Source organism: Mucor velutinosus, assembly GCF_035048745.1.
Source record: "Mucor velutinosus strain NIH1002 chromosome Unknown tig00001549, whole genome shotgun sequence".
In the NCBI taxonomy this organism is placed as follows: Eukaryota; Fungi; Mucoromycota; class Mucoromycetes; order Mucorales; family Mucoraceae; genus Mucor; species Mucor velutinosus.
Window position 1 is genome coordinate 523,055 of NW_027041929.1, and position 16,247 is coordinate 539,301.

The window sequence follows — 16,247 nt, forward strand, 5'->3', positions numbered from 1 at the left end:
AATGTCATGATGAGGGAAGAAGAAGACTGGATATATTTTTAAAGGCAAGGAAATGAAAGGGAAGCAAGGAAGTGGAATACGACCATAAAATACGTGGGGGTACATACTTACAAATCAAACTGTAATTCCGATTCCAAGCGAGACAGAGAACGGGCAATAGATGTGTTAACGTTGAGAGTGACAAAAGGGACATGGTCGAAGATGGAGCGCCAGTGGGCTTGCCATATACAGAGTAGACTGGTAGCGAAAACTTGGTAAACGGTAAGCTCTGGAAAAGGTAAGGAGGCAGAGCGAGTGGGTTCAGCTATGGATAGAGTTTGAATGCCGTGGAGGAATGGGAGAAGGACGTCGTCGGTCATCGGTGTGTGGGATAGGTATGTAGTGGCGAGGAACCGCCATACAGCGAGTTTGAGAGGACAAGTAAAGAAGAAATGTTGGATATCCTCCGGGCATTGGGTCAAACAGAGAGGACACGAAGGTGAAGGGTGAGTTGTGGGGATGAAGTGGTGGAGGATCGATTTGGAGGGAATTTTTCGATGGATAAGTCTATACCATACAGTTCGGGATTGAAGGAGAATAGGTAGTTTCCAAAAGAGGCGCCATTGGGAGGGGGAAAGAGGTGAAGTGTTGATGGTGGGCATGTCAGTGGAAACCAAGTGTTTGTAGTATTGAATACTGTTGAGTGGCACTGTTGAAGGTAGTGGTGTTATAGGTTTGATAAGACGGCGAATGAGTGGGCGGATGTTGTGGGGGTTGGCACCAAAGGAGGCACTGGTAAATGAATGGCGAGGGGCCTGACGGCAGAGAGCGAGAAAGAATGGTTGGAGGTAGATTTGGCCTTCCTCAATCCAACGGGCAACTCGATGAGATATTCTTGGATAATGGCAAAACTCAAGGAAGGTCCAGTTTCTAAGACGGATCACTTGTAAGTCGAAGTCAAAGGTAAACACATCTATTGCGAGCAGTTTCTGGACGGCGTGATGTCGGTCAAACAGTTGATCTGGAGCTGTGAAAGAAGAGAAATGGGGGTGAGTAGAAGGGAGGGTATGTAAGATAATTTCAAGGAAAGGTAATGATAAACCTGTATGAAAATCTAAGTGACAGGTTGTGAAGGAACGAGGTATTCGATCCATGGTGGTAATGACATTGGTGAGTATGTTAAGGAAAGCTTGGTGTGGACTGGGTCGATGTTGGAACCAGATGGTTTGTCGAGCAGCAGGAAAGAGTAAGTAGTAAAAGTAATCAGAGAAAGCGGTAGAGTGGAAATACCATTGCAGGGAGTACTGGAGGAGTGGAATGCTTGGGGTGGTGTATGTCGGTAATAGTGGTGAATGACAGGCGGCTAAAATGAGGGGGCAAATCCAGCGCCATTGGAGAGCTTGTTGTTGGACAATGGGATCTAAAACTTGGAGGCCGCCATGATGGCGAGGCTGTTGAAGGGTTCTAAAGGAAAGTTTGGGGAAGATACGAAAGTTAATGAAGGAGGACCCAAGGCTGCGTAAGGAGAGTAATTGAGCTTTGGTGAAAATAAAGTTGCGCATGACATGCCAGAGTTTCGAGAAAATGAGTGTGTTGAGAACGGTAGCTCTTCCACGAATGGAGAGGTTCCGTTGGGAGTGAATATGGATGCATTGTTGGATATTGTTGTAGAGTTGCTGGAAAGCGAGGTTGCGTTGGGATAAACTGGAGCATATGGGATAGCCAAGTTATGTTACTGGATCAGGAGAGGTGCGGTCATGCATTTGGTGGATTTGGTGAGTAGCAAGAAACTCGCGCCAATCTGGTTGTGGTTGTCCAGAGAGCGAAATGGCTATAGTTTTTCTGTAATTTAGTAGTGCATTCGATGCTTTCATGTATGCATTGATAGAGTCCTGCAGAAGAAGAAAATCCGAAAAGTTCTTCAAATAGACTAATGTGTCATCTGCATAGGCTAGAATTTTGTACTTAATTGGATTGCGATGGGTGGGAGAGACTGAAGGAGTGTTGCGAGGGGAGTCTGGCGGAGGGGATGAGTTGGTGAGGCTTTCGGTTAGATCGTCCACGTCGGCAGTAGGTGATGGATGTGGTGGGGCTTCTTGTTGTACATGGAAACCCTCAAAGGTAGGGTTCTGTTGAATGGAGCGGAGGAAAGGGTCAAAAGCAATGTTGAAAAGGAGGGGACTGAGTGGATCACCTTGGCGAAGGCCTCTTTCTTGAGGGAGAGGTGCCTTGGTGATGTGGCCATTAATGTTGATCTGAATGTTAGTGGAGAAGAAAAGTGAGATGATACAGTGTGTTAAAGATTGTGGAATACCAAATTGGAGCATAATGTGTTGAAGATATTCGGGATGAATACGATCATATGCTTTTTCTTGATCCAAAAGAAGAGCAATGGTGGATGAATGGTTGGTAGTAGCTAGGAGTTTGGTGGTCTGTAATGTGAAGCCGTGCTCGCCAATGAAGCGGTTCGGCATGAATCCAAGTTGTTGGGGGCTGATTAATTGTTGCATATGTGGCATCAGACGCTGATTGAGCAGGCGTGTGAAGATTTTAGCATCGCAGTTGATTAACGAGATGGGACGAAAATTCCTCAGGTCTGTGAGATCGCCCTTTTTAGGGAGCAGGCACATGCAAGTAGTGAGCCAGCTGTTGGGAAAGATACCGAGGGTAAGAGCCTCCTTGAAGACGGCATGGGCAAGTTGGGCTGTTTGTTGGTGGGATAATAGCACCGCTAGGATTTCATAGGGTAGGCCATCCGTACCTGGGCTGCTATGGTTGGGCGACCGCTGTGCACCAGTCATAATCTCGTCGATGGTAAATGGCGTCTCCAAGGTGGGTTGGCTGTTTACTGGGATCTGTGCTGAGGCAGGGATGGTGTTGCAGAGTTCAGAGATGCTGGTATAATCTATGGAGTCAGTAGTATATAGCTTACGATAAAAACATACTGCAGCATCCTGCATAGTCTCTGCCGTATCGCAGATGGAGTGGGTGTCTGGATGTTGGAGAGCTAACATGGTGCGTTGAATTTGTCTAGTGGCGATTGTGCGTTTGAGGTATCCGGCAGACGTTTCACCCTGTTCACGCCACATTTTACCCGCACGAATGGTTTGTTGGATGGAGATCTCCTGTTGCAGATCGCTGATGAGTTTCTCGATAACGGGTAATCGTTCTCGGAGAATGGCTGGTTGATTCTGATATCGTTTGAACAACTGGTTGCGTTTCCTTTGAAACCTTTTGAGCTGTCGGTTGCGCCAAGAGCTGTGGCGGCGACCAATGCGACGGGCAATGGTTTTCACTACGGCCTTGAGTGCATCCCATTGTGCTTGAGGGGAAGTACCTGGTTCCTGGAAGAACTGATCTAACGCCTGGTGGATTTCGGTGACGAAGTACTCGTTCTTTGCTAGCTGGGGATTAGCTCGCCAAAGTCCAGTACCCTGTTGAGAGGAGGAGAATTGAAAGGTGGTATTGAGGATGGCATGATCAGTCCATTGGGAGCACATAAAATCAATGGAGGACGAGTGTAGTTGTTGAAATAGCGTTGGTGAGCAGTAGACATAATCGATGGTCGACCGTGAGGTCCCGCGACGGAATGTTGGTAAAAGTGGCCCATCATGTTTTGAGTGGGTACATTCGATGAGGTGATTGCTGAGTAAGTCATGCCAGCGATGTTGAGCCAGCATGGCAGAGTGGTGGTGGGGTTGATCTGACTGTATAGGGGGAGAGAAAGAATCAGTAGTATAGTTGGTGTTGTCAATGGCATAAGAGGTAGCATGATAATTAAAGTCACCTAGTATAATCAGAGATTCACGATCCACTGCAATCGTGGATGGTTCCTCTGTAGATATTGGAGGTGGTTGGATGTCAATGGTGATGGGAAAGGTGTCCAGAGCCCAGGTATCGGGGTGAAAGAGTGGAATGGTAAGCAGTTGTGAATAAAAGTGGGCTCTGGACGACGCCGTGGCAGGAGCATAAATATTAACGAGTGTGATGGGTGAAAAGAGTGCATTACAGTGTGTTACCTGACACACTATAATCCGGTCATCAAGGGTAACGTTGAGCGGTTGGATGATGATTTTTGGGTTGAGGGAGACAATACCACAGTGGGATGTCCAGATGCTGGTGTTGGTTTGAAATTGCATATTCAGTCGTTCACGGACTGATTCGGTAGCATGGGTTTCTTGGAAGCATAGAATGTCATATTTCAGTTCAGGATTACGAAGGAATCGTACAAATTCGGAACTGGTGGTTGGGTTGGAGAGCTTACTGAGACTTCGACAATTGAGTGAGCCTATCTTAATAGTTGATCTATAATCTGTCATAGGTGGGTTAGTAGCATAGTGTGTCATAGAGGGGGCATAAGGGTGGGGATTCATATAGTTACTAATTAGGCCACGGGGGCTGAAGTCTCGTCAGCTCGGATAGTGGTGGTGTTAGTGATGTTTGCCTCGCCCATGGTGAGGTCTTGTTCAGCGGCGGTGGGTGTAGTAGTCGTTTGTTGACGCTTGTAAGCTGGAACATAAGTTGGTTTGATGGACTTAGCTAGTTGGGCATACTCGTCTTCAGGAATGAAGTGTTGCTTAAAGCAGAAGAAGCGGGCCACTGCCAGTTGGTGGTGCGGATCCTTCAAACGCCCGATGATGACCTTCAATCGAGCAAGGAAAAGGCGGCGACATTCGGCAGCTAGGAAAGTAGGATCAGAGTCGGTATACTTGGGGTCACGCAACGTGGTGGTGTCCATGGGATCGAACTGGATAGGTGCCAACTCGTACTTGGTCAATTGGGCTTCCAAGGATGGGATGTAGTCTATGTGGACGAGAAGGCCACAAACATGACGGTCGGGGAAATGGATATCCAAGATCCGCTTGTTGTGGATGCCCATAGCATGGAAGTTATCCCTCATTTGGCTAATGGGCGAAGGGCTACGGTTGGGAATGTAGACAAATCGGTAACCATGGTTGGGTGACACGACCGAAAATTGACGAGCAGCAGCAAGACCGGCATCGTTAACATTAAGGTTGAGAGGTTGAAGCCTCTTTCGAGGTATGGTTTTAGCTTTGGGACGTTTGACGGCAGCAGGGTCCGCTTGTTTCTTGGCGACGTCGGCAAAAGAAGGTTGGGCCACAGTAGTTGAAGGAGGTGAGGCAGCAGTCGATTCAGGGGCAGGGAAGGTCTGCGGAGCTTGCTGTGATTCAAGTTGACGAATCCGTTGCTGAGCATCCTCTAATTGTTTTTTTGGTGAGATCCAAGGAGGAACGAAGGACCATGTTCTCCTGGATGAGAGCTTGCATCTCAGAGATTTGGGATGCTTGACTATCGAGGCGGGCGTAAATGTCCTTGAGATAGTCAGGGAGATTGGGGACGGAGTGAATGTTGAGGTCACTCAGTGAAAGAGGGGAAGGCTGAGCAGGGATCGTCGTGGTTGAAGCTACGTTGGGCACGGCTACGGGAGGAATAGCGTTGGCAGCAGGTGGTAGGGTGTTCTCGGCCATGGCTTTGGTGATGGAACGGGTGAGTCGGGTTGTAGCTGTTAACTTGGGACGAAGGCTAACAGATGAGGGAAGAGGGGTAAGTGTTTGTCTAGCTAACGTGGAGAGTCGACGTTTAGTAGAGACAGACGGGATGGTAGACGTTGTAAGGCGATTCTTAGTGGTTGTAGAGACTGGCTTGGATGGAGGAGTGGGTGTTTTACTGCTTGGATTTGTTGGGATTTTCACTTTATTTACTTCTGTTGTTATTATTTGTTTTATCGCGTTAATAGTGTTGTTTTCGGGGTTTGAAAGGCCCTAAAAACAATTTAGACGAAAGAAAGGTGTGATTAAAAGGGCATTGAGTTTGCCTGCCGGCCCCACAAGACAAAATTAATTTCAACTCAGACTCATAGTTAACTCCAGATTGGACAGATTCTAATGGTTTTTTGACTCGATTGAACTATTTTTTCAGATTCGACTAAGTGAAGTATGATGATCACCCCATGCTTCCTTAAGCTTTCCTGGAGTACTTTTCAAGGCGCATCCAATGGTACCAAGTAATATAGATGTTTTGAATAAACTTATTGAATGATTTGCAAAAATATGAAAAGAGGTTTCTGGCCAAAATGTCGAAATTTTACATATCAAAGTCCCACAAAGATGATTTCAGAGGTTGCTTTGGATCGATAGGAACATTTTGATTCAAGATATACCATAGTAAAAGTCTTCGTTATCAAGGTGAAAAATGCGATCGTTTGATTTTCGATGAAAACCATGAGGGGTACCTCATGCTTTTTGGTCGATTTTTCACCATGATTTTTTGGTCCCCAAAAAATTGAGCAAAAGTGTCAAAAAGTTAGTGCTAGATCAGAGAAACTGTGTGGCGCTGTTCTGGCGGTTTAAAACGGCTTCGAACAGGAGAAAACACGAGTAAAATACACCCAGGTTTTGCTGTGATTCCCATATTTTAGAGTAGCAAGAGGTAATGCAAGTATGCTGTATGCCCGTGCGCAAATTGTTCGTATAGATAGAGATGCCAAACACTTGAGAAGAGTCAAATCCACAGCTAGGGATGGCTTAAACGTGAGATTGAGTCTGCATTAGTCGATTATTCATAAAACTTTCAGAACCTTAATGAGATGGATGAAGACGATGGGTGGAGCAAGCTGCCTTCAGTAGGCTGGTAATCACTAAAGCAAAGTAAAGGTAGAGAGCCGCCCAAAATATAGAGACGCAAATAGAATCTGATGAATAGCCCAGGTAGATATGAACAGGGCAAGGAGCAGCAGGGCGAATCAGTTACTTAATGCAGCCCTTCTTGTATCATTTACAAACTAAGATCTATGCCATGTTGTATATCTAATCTAACCAGGTGCTAAACTCTGAATAAAACCAAACCAGACCTTTAATTTATCAAACTTTTTTTATTCACTTGATGGAACAATTGACATTATTTACAGATACACAAACACCCATTTCAAGCCATTGCATTGAAATTTGAAACGACATAATTCGAATGCTTTGACTGAATTTTACCAATCACTTGATCCAAATCTTGGCAAAGCGATTGAATAGCTGTATCCCATTTCATGATCTCCAACATACTCTGCTCTACGCGCAAATTGGTTTGATGTGTGCCATTAGCAGCAGCAGCAGCAGCACTAATAGCATTGTCGTCTGGAGACGCTTCTTCACGAGCCGCACCACCCGATTCAAATGAGATCAACTGTTCCAATTGATCAATGCTGCCCACCATGCGATTCTCGCTAATCATGCGTGAAGCCACCTGTTCTGCTTGTTCTGATGAGACGTTGAGTAAAACAGCCAACTCCTTTACTGCAATATTGTTGTAAATCTTGGACGCGGATAACAAGTTGTGCTCAATCATAGCGCGATCAAAGACAGTGGTATTATCTGCCAAACGAGCTAAATGATGAGGTTTGAGTGAGGCTGCAAATTCAGAAACTTCGTTGGGTCGAATCACGCGCTCCAAGTATGTCTTCTCCAGTATCGAGAAGGATGGCAAGTGATGTGTTCTTTCGTCCTTGTATAATGTTGCTAAGCTTCGAGATCGTTGGGGTCCTGCACCTGCCAATACTGCACATTGGACAGCCGCCGTCCTAACAAAAGGTATGAGTATACACAGGGCAAAGCACAGTAAAATACGCTTACAGGCAAAGAATACGTTCATCCTCTTCCACTTGGCTCACATAACTCAATTCGTGGTATTTGGAACAGGCCTCCAAAAATCTACGCTTGGCATCCAAAATACGAGCTTGAGATAACTTGAATGTCAAATTCAACAGTGGATCGTTGGAGTTGGGGATCAACAAGGCAGCTCGATTGAGATAGGATTCTGCTTGCACAGCTTCATCTTCTTCCAACAACAGCCTGACAATGCGAATGTACACTTGAAGCTTGTAATCGTCTGAAATAGCACTAACGATGGTGCTCAATAGACGCTCTCAGTTACTCATGAGGCAGCTTACCGATGACCTGAATCCAAAGGAATACCTTGCAGTGTCTTTGCAGCTTCTAAATAATCATCTTCGTCTTCATAAACGCTGGCAAGCTTTTCTCGCAATTGAGACAACTGGAAATGATAGATGAGTGTCTGTACATGTGTCTCTGTCTCCAGTTGTCAAACTTACAGACTCTTCAAAGCTAACAGCACGAGGCTGAGCACGTTCAATAGCAAACAAGAGCAGCTGCTTTTGTATCTTGCGATCAGTGATTTTGTCTTGGAATAATCCAATGAATTCTGCCAAAAGCTGTCTAGCAATAACAAGGCCTACTTGTTCATCCAACACAGCTTCAATGTAGTCTTGGAGTTGCTGTTCTTGGTTGCTATAAGACAAAATGTCGTTCAAGATGCTTCGAAAAGCATCCAGTTTCTCCTTTTGCTGTGGAAGACTGATACAATCGTGAAGCCTAGTTTCAATATCCATGATAAGTTGAAGCAAAGGAAAAAAGCAAAATAGTGGAGTTTCATTGTTTGGCTGTTATTGTATGACATTGGAGCTACGCGGCGCGAGATTCCACATTATGCGTCAACTGCATCGCATTTCAATGATAGTAGAGCTGAATGCGTGGAGCCCTCTATCCTGTTTCTGTTGATAAAAGGAGGGAGGGGGGGGGGACCTTGCTATAACCATATTGCCTGACATTTACGTAAGAGACTCGCTGCATGAGCTTCTACTCTATGATATTTAAAGCAGCTGTACCTTGATCGATCAATGAGGTAGTGTTCATTAGCATTTAAAGTGAGAGTACTGGGCAACATTTCCGTCCACGAGCCATCCTCAGCATGTAGAGTGTGCCGATTGATCTATCAGCGTTCATCGGTTGTCTCATCAGATTCCTAATGTTTGATTTTCATATTGCTCCTATACCATGGATTCATTCCTTCCAAACCATCGCCCTGTTACAAGCGCCATCTCCTCAGACAGTGCAAGCCATTTTGAGTATGACAATAGGCCCATGACCTCCACAATGTAAAATGCTCAGACATGAGGAATGCTTGTGCACAGCATTACACTGGGATCCATTGCCTTTTGGGGCTGTTGGCCAATAAAGTGGCTTCACCCACATTTGTAAAAGAGAAAGCATTTGGTTTTTTTCAGGCTTGAGCTTTTTTTTCTCTCTTTTTTTTTACAGCTAGAGATTTGAGATTGGAAAAAAGGAAGGCTCTCTCTCTCCATCATTTGTCACTCTCCAAGCTATTCATAACAGCAGCAGCATCATCATCATGTCAAGCCATCATCCAACAAGGCAGCAACAGCCACAGTCCAGCAATACAACATCCTCCTCCTCATCGAATCACTGGTTAAGCAACATACTGCGTTCACGCGCTTCATCCGTCTCTGTAGAGTCCTGTCTCAATCTATCTGCCAGAGATCCTTCACAGCCACTGGACGCTCGACCAGTTTTACCTTTACTCGAGCAATCGCAACCGCTCGCCTCTCGCTGCAAACACTTGGCTGTGTTCTCTGATATATGCAAATCATACCGCTTCACTCATTTGGAGAACGTCTTTTTCACAGTGCAAGATATTCTAGATGCAAGCATGCCTCGAGAAGCACGACATGGCGTGTTTGAGTTTATGCTGGCATGTATTGAGGGCCAGTACACAGACTTGGGTATGGCTCGTGTGACCTTTTACGCTTCTCTGCGCAACTACACCCATTGGGAAGATTTCAGCAACATGTACCGAGTCTTGCATAAGCTGTGCAAGGAAGGAAGAGACATATCCGGGTTTGAAAAGAACGTAGCAAAACTGCTGATTCACTGGATCAACATTGCCATTCAACAACCACACAAAAAGGACGCTGCGGTGCCTCACTTGAGCGATCTGTTACACTTGCTCACTGCCATTGCTAAATTCAACTTTGCCCTGTTTGAGGAATACGAAGTGACACAAATGATTGCAGCTACACATAAAGCATTCTTCTCGACGCATGACGTGGGTGATATGGGATCGTGTCTCGATTTTGCTGATATCGTGGTAAGATACAGATTTGTGCCGTTTGAAGCCTTGTCCCTGTTTCTAGACATGGTTTCTGCTTCCGTCATGCTGGTGCCTGTGGAACTGCAAAAGTCAAAGTCATGGCCTATTTTCCAAAACTTGCTTCGATCTCATTGCGCTCATTCAGCCATTCTGACATTGTGTCGATTCTTGGATAAGGAACCCAGCAAAGTGGATGCAGACAACATCTTGATCAAGGGCGCCATGACCTTGCTGAGCGAAATCGCATGGGGAAAAAGTAGATCTGGCGCAGAGGTGTACATGGTGTCGGATTCAGTGATACTGATGTACATGAGACGAGCAGCCAGCAAGGGGAATGATGGGGTCAATGGCACTATTTTACAGTGTTTGTCTGGATTAGTGGATACGGCAGAGAATACACCTAGTTTGATGGAATGGGATGCTATATGGGATATTGTGGATGCCATCACAGCTTATATACTCAAAATCACAGACAACAACAGCAACAGTGATATCAAGCTATTCAGTGTGACAGAGTCTGCTGCTTTATCCTCGTTGCACAGCATCCGACAATTTGCTCACTTTAGCAACATCATTATCCGTTTATACCAGAGCAAGCAGTACAAGGGCCCGCTCACTCGATTCATGCAAGTGCTGTACCAGCTGCGTGCATACTGTTGCGATAATACAGCTTCCATCCTGTTGGACTACTATGTCATGGAGCACTCGTTCTTACCATCTACCGAGCATTGGCTGAAGCTACTGCAAGAGGTCACCAGCACCTTTTTCATTCACGCCAGCCCAACAACAACCACTTCAGCGCTTCGATTGAGGATGCTGGATATCGTATCAGACGTTTGCATTTCGGTCAAAGACTTTTATTCTGAAGTCATGTATGAGGCAATTGTGATCCCCATGATGCAAAAGCTACCCTTGGAAACAGATGCCAACATCCGCCAACTAGCCATCGACTTGCTAGCGTCTTCTTTGTCAGACTGCCAGAACGAAGCGATATTTGACAAGCTGATTCATATACTAAGAGACTGTGCCCAATGCCATTGTGTCAGTCCAGAGGACCACCACCAACAGTACGCTCACCACAGTCAGCAGCCTACCAATAGCAAACTCACTTCGATGCGTATGGCGGCGCACTCACCACACTCACCACACTCTCCGCAAACACATCGTCAACCTTCCACCTCTACGACCACCACGACAACATCGTCCTCATCGTCCTCGACTGCGACCATTACAAACGCATCCATGGCTCACAAACAACACAGTGCATTTGTCGCCGATACAGCAACAGACGAATTCTTTAGCGGTGGCTTCTGTATGGGTGTGCCTGCCATGTGTGGCATATCAGACGTATTCGAGAACCTGTTACTGGCTTCCAATGGAAAACTGTGCTTCAAAACGTTCAACATTATCACAGAGATTGCCAATGATCGCTCTGATCTATCATGTCCTTATGGTGGCCCCAAGATTGTTGCTTTGGATCTATTACTGAGATTTCGATGCCCTACAAACCATCATATCTATCTCATTGAAGACAGTAAGTTGCTATTTGCGTTTGATCATGTCATCCTTCCACACACACACACTGATGATCACTCGTTTAGATGTGGAGGAAGAAAACAGTGTCATTGCTGCTATTCGCTTACAGCAACAAAAGAAGCGACAAGAAGCTGAAGAGAAGAAATCGAGCCAAATGTTCATGCCTGGCCCCATCATCAACAGCAACAGCATCAGCAGAGCACAGCAACAAGGCCAGCAAGCATCGCCACACAAGAAGGCTGTATTCCACCCCAGCCCACATGTCTTTTCTTACAACGAAAGCCCTCAATCTGAATCAGAGGCCGTGTTGGACATCAATGAGATGCTAAAATCTTATGTACGCGTGCTCTCTCACTCACCCAACTGGGTTGTGGTTTTGTTCGTCCTCAAGCGATTATCACAACAACTCAGCAACAAGCATCTATTCTGTGGCGCATCGCCCTACATCAACAAACTGCGTCGTCGACTCGTCAAATGGACCAGCACTCGTAAGTTTCTGGAGCAAATAACCAACTTACCTCCTCATATCAAGCGCAATGATTTGAATGTCTATGCTTATAGTTTGCTGACGGTACTGATCTCTTATCGACGTATCTTTACTGAGCCAAAGCAAGACCAGGACGAAATTGTGTATGCTTTTTATGTGGGCATCATGCAAGTGACCAGTGCTACCAGGCTCTGCATCAATTCGTTGGCTGTTTGCTGCCACGAAATGCCACTCTCTGTAGCCAAGATGCTCAACGAAATCTTGCAGCGCATGTCTCAGATCATCTCGGTCAGTAGTGTCTCGGTGCACATCCTGGAGTTTCTGTCTGCTCTGGCGCGCCTGCCCAACCTGTACGCCAACTTTACAGGCGACATGTACAAGCCCGTGTTTGCCATTGCGCTCAACTACTTGCAGCATTCGCATTCCCAGCAGCAGCAACAACCCTCTCCCATCAGCACGCCCTCTGCTTCACCCATGATTCCTGGTCAGGCGTCGGGCCAAAAGGAGGTGAGTCAAGGTGCTCTTAAGCAGTATGTCTTGATCATGGCATATTTGGTGATTACAGTGTGGTTTACTGCTATTCCGTTGCGCGAGAGACGCAAGCACGTACCTTTTATCATCCAGCGCTTGCTGAGTGGCATCTCTATGGGCAAATCGATTGACGAGCAAACCTACACCTGCATTGACATGCTCTCACGATTCACTTTTGCCGATGTCAGTCTTGCTCCTCAAAAGTCCATTGTCTCCAAAATCCTGATGGGTGATGGCGATACGGTATCTGCACCTTCTGTCAAGCAAAGCCAGCGTACATGGGTCTATGGCCACACACTATTAACACTGAGAACTGCTAAATCTCTGGGCTGGGTGGAGGTCACTATTCGCAGGCCCTCAGGCACCGTCTCCATGATGTGCTATGTGGAGAACAAGATCAAATCAGAGGACATTGATTATCGCACGTTGCCTGCTCTTTTGATGATGCAGTATCAGCCTGACTTGATGGCATCCAAGATCATGAAAGACCGCAAAGAGGAAGAAGAGCTGTTGTTGAAGCAAACACTCATCAAGAAACCCGAGGAGAGCGAGGATTGCCAAAATCAGCAGCAGCAACAGCAGCAGCAGGAAGAAGGGCTAGGCATCACTTTTGACGATGATGCCATTGCCAAGCAGCAATTCCCCATCAGTACACCCACTCGCAGACTCTCTGATCAAGCCGTAGTAAGTGCTACAGTAGCTACGCGATCAGAAGGATTGGTCATGGCACCCTCTGACTCATTAGAGCAGATCCCTCCATCACCATCGTCTCCTCCTCCCTCTGCTCCTGGTGGATCCAGTACCGTATCACCTACCCCTGCTGTTACCCGTCGACCCTCCGTGTCTCAAAAGGGTCTCATCGATCTCCTGAACAAGGACTCTGAATCAACGATTGATACTGTCAACACCAGCAGCCCATCAATTGCTACAGAGAGCGCTATTGAAGAAGAGGACGAACGCGTCAGTAGAAAAGCAATTGATGCAGCCGTGCGTGAAGTGTTGTCAGACCCCAAGCCTAGCAACAAGTCAACTGCAGCAGCCAACAACCCAGTAATGCAACTTCGCAAGACAGAACCCTCCATTGACCCCGGATTCCTGTATTTGCAGTTCAACAACTACCCAGACATTGCTCGCGCCATTGACGTATCACCACCACTTCCGGATGATGAAGCTACAGCAAGAACTTTGGCCACATTTGACCGTATCCCTGTGGTAGACTTTCACAAGATTGGTGTATTGTATGTAGGAAAGGGCCAAACGCACGAATTAGAGATCTTGGCAAACACATATGGCTCTCCTGACTATGTGCGCTTCCTTAATGCACTTGGCACCATCCAGCGCCTGCACGGATTCTCTGGTAACACGGGTGGTCTGGATCGTGAGATGGACATTGATGGCCGTTATGCTTACTTTTGGAAGGACGATGTAACAGAGGCAGTGTTCCATGCAGCCACCATGATGCCCACCAACCTGGAACGAGACCCTCAGTGCAGTGCCAAGAAGCGACATATTGGTAATGACTATGTTTCAATTGTATACAACGACTCGGGCATGGACTATGCATTTGACACCTTGCCATCGCAATTCAATTTCATCAACATTGTTGTGTCGCCTCATTCCATCTCTACAGAAGCTGTATCGCCCACACATGCGCTCATCGGCGCAGAGAACTCGTTCTTCAAGGTGGAGATGCAACGCCGACCTGACATGCCCGACATTGGACCGTTGAGCGAGCCTAAACTTGTCAGTGCGCAATCTCTGCCTGGATTTGTACGCCAAGCTGCCATTCATGCCAATATCTTTGCTCAGGTGTTTTGGCAAAGCGCAAGTGCTGGTGGAAAGCGAGAGTATGTATCTCACTGGAGAGAGAGATTAAAGCAGATTCAGCGTGTCAAAGAGAGATTGGCAGGTAAATCTGCATCAGCAGCAGGAGCAGGAGGAACAGCTTCAGCTTCAGCAACTCCCAATCTGGATCACACAATGAGCAGCGCTGGTAAGACGAGTAAAGATGGATATCCCTACGAAGCCTTGCTGGATTTCACAAAATATACATGATCAAATCCTACCTATATAAATAGCATTATTTACCCTTTGCATACGTATACTCTTCAATATTAATAAAACCAAGTGAAGTGCCTTGAATCGCACAGCCTACATTGCACACAATCCGTGTCATTAGCAGCAATACAAGATGAGTGATACTGGATTAAGGGAGGCAAAAGATCCTCTCATAGATTAATTTTATTCTGTGATGAGTTGTCAATAAGTAATCCAGAAATGCATGTAGCGCATTGTTTCAGTCGCGAAAATCAACAAAACGAATTTAGTTTCAATTTTTCGTCAGATTATTGATGAGGATCAGCACCATTTCCTCTTGTAGATTTATATAGTAATATTCGTATAATCTAGTATAGTTTAGTGCTTCATTAAACTTGATCTTAATATCTTTATCCATATTATTTTTCTCAATTGCACCGCCTATTCACGCTGACCTAACACTCTTTGTGTACGCGGGGCAATCCTTCAACAAAATTTTAAAAAACACCTTCAATTTTATCATCTACTCTATTGAAGCCTCTCTTTTACCTTCAACTCTATCATCTACTCTATCATAATGGCTCCACTTAAAGAGTCTAGAAAAACCAGAATCTTTGGAGCACAAAGAGTTTAAATTTACAATGATTGACTCAATTCTAGGCTAAACGCTGTGGTGCAAAACCTGGACTATATATCTTTCGTGAACTCGCTCCAAATTCAAAAGAGGTACACAAATATACACCACCAACCTCTATTGGACAAACAGATGGCACACCAAACAAATAAGGCTACCAACATAGCAACTAAGGCGAATAATGTATTCAAGGTAAATACCTATCAGTGAGCCTGCTTCTTGTCGTTGGCTCTTGATACACGCAGCTGCTTTTTGTGATTTACTTGTGCAAAGTATTGATTTTGTTATCATGACATAATAAACTGTTGGTTCCTAGACACTTCTGCAGCCTCAAAAGGAAACAAGTTGATCTTACAAATGTTTTGGTGGGCTGGAGTTATTAAATATAAGACTTTAAGGAATATACCATGGCCAACTGTAGTACTATGTAGTCCGTCATCTACTTTCCATTAGCTTCAAAAACATCTATTCTAGCCTTCATGATTAGAGGGGCATTGAATTTGCCAGCCAGCCCCACCAGCCAAAATTAACTCAAACACAGACATATAGTCTATTGTAGATTGGCCAAATTTTGAAGAGTTTCGACTCAATTGATCTATTTTTTTAAATTCGACTAAGTAAAATATGATGATCACCCTACGTTTCTTTAAGTTTTCTTGGAGTGCTTTTCAAGGCGCATCCAATGGTACCAAGTAAGATAGATGTTTTGCATAAATTTATTGAATAATTTACGAAAATATGAAAAGAGGTTTCTGGCCAAAATGCTGAAATCTTAGATATCAAAGTCTTACAAAGACAATTTCAGGGGTTACGTTAGATCAATAGAAACATTTTGATACAAGATACTTTTACATACTCTTATCAAGAGAATTACATATTCTTCTCAAGAGATTGATTTGTTATAGAAGTGTAAAGCGTTGTTCATCCTTCGTCCATGTAACGTGTCTTACGATAAATCATTCTCTTTGTTTTGTTCTTCTGAAGAAGATGATTTGTTACAGAAGTGTAAAGCGTTATTTTGATACAAGATATACCATAGCAAAAGTCTACATTATCAAGATCAAAAAC

General features: G+C 45.2%; 5 protein-coding genes across 5 annotated transcripts; 1 reads left to right on the forward strand and 4 right to left on the reverse strand.

Moving 5' to 3' along the window:
• Positions 1–107: 107 nt before the first annotated feature.
• Positions 108–1,541, reverse strand: IDI1 (isopentenyl-diphosphate delta-isomerase idi1; the record flags this gene model as incomplete). The annotated part of the gene is made up of 1 exon (XM_064826361.1): positions 108–1,541. One exon carries the CDS (start codon positions 1,539–1,541, stop codon positions 108–110), a length of 1,434 nt encoding a protein of 477 aa, XP_064676459.1.
• Positions 1,542–1,706: 165 nt separating this feature from the next.
• On the reverse strand, positions 1,707–4,325 carry ATC70_007097 (uncharacterized protein; the record flags this gene model as incomplete). The annotated part of the gene is made up of 1 exon (XM_064826362.1): positions 1,707–4,325. One exon carries the CDS (start codon positions 4,323–4,325, stop codon positions 1,707–1,709), a length of 2,619 nt encoding a protein of 872 aa, XP_064676460.1.
• A 38-nt stretch (positions 4,326–4,363) lies between these two features.
• ATC70_007098 (uncharacterized protein) lies at positions 4,364–5,468 on the reverse strand (the record flags this gene model as incomplete). Its single annotated transcript, XM_064826363.1, has 2 exons — positions 4,364–5,199; positions 5,291–5,468. 2 exons carry the CDS (start codon positions 5,466–5,468, stop codon positions 4,364–4,366), a joined length of 1,014 nt encoding a protein of 337 aa, XP_064676461.1.
• Positions 5,469–6,924: 1,456 nt separating this feature from the next.
• On the reverse strand, positions 6,925–8,395 carry ATC70_007099 (uncharacterized protein; the record flags this gene model as incomplete). The annotated part of the gene is made up of 4 exons (XM_064826364.1): positions 6,925–7,567; positions 7,620–7,886; positions 7,937–8,040; positions 8,099–8,395. 4 exons carry the CDS (start codon positions 8,393–8,395, stop codon positions 6,925–6,927), a joined length of 1,311 nt encoding a protein of 436 aa, XP_064676462.1.
• Positions 8,396–9,195: 800 nt separating this feature from the next.
• Positions 9,196–14,563, forward strand: ATC70_007100 (uncharacterized protein; the record flags this gene model as incomplete). The annotated part of the gene is made up of 2 exons (XM_064826365.1): positions 9,196–11,488; positions 11,556–14,563. 2 exons carry the CDS (start codon positions 9,196–9,198, stop codon positions 14,561–14,563), a joined length of 5,301 nt encoding a protein of 1,766 aa, XP_064676463.1.
• Between the last annotated feature and the right edge of the window lie 1,684 nt (positions 14,564–16,247).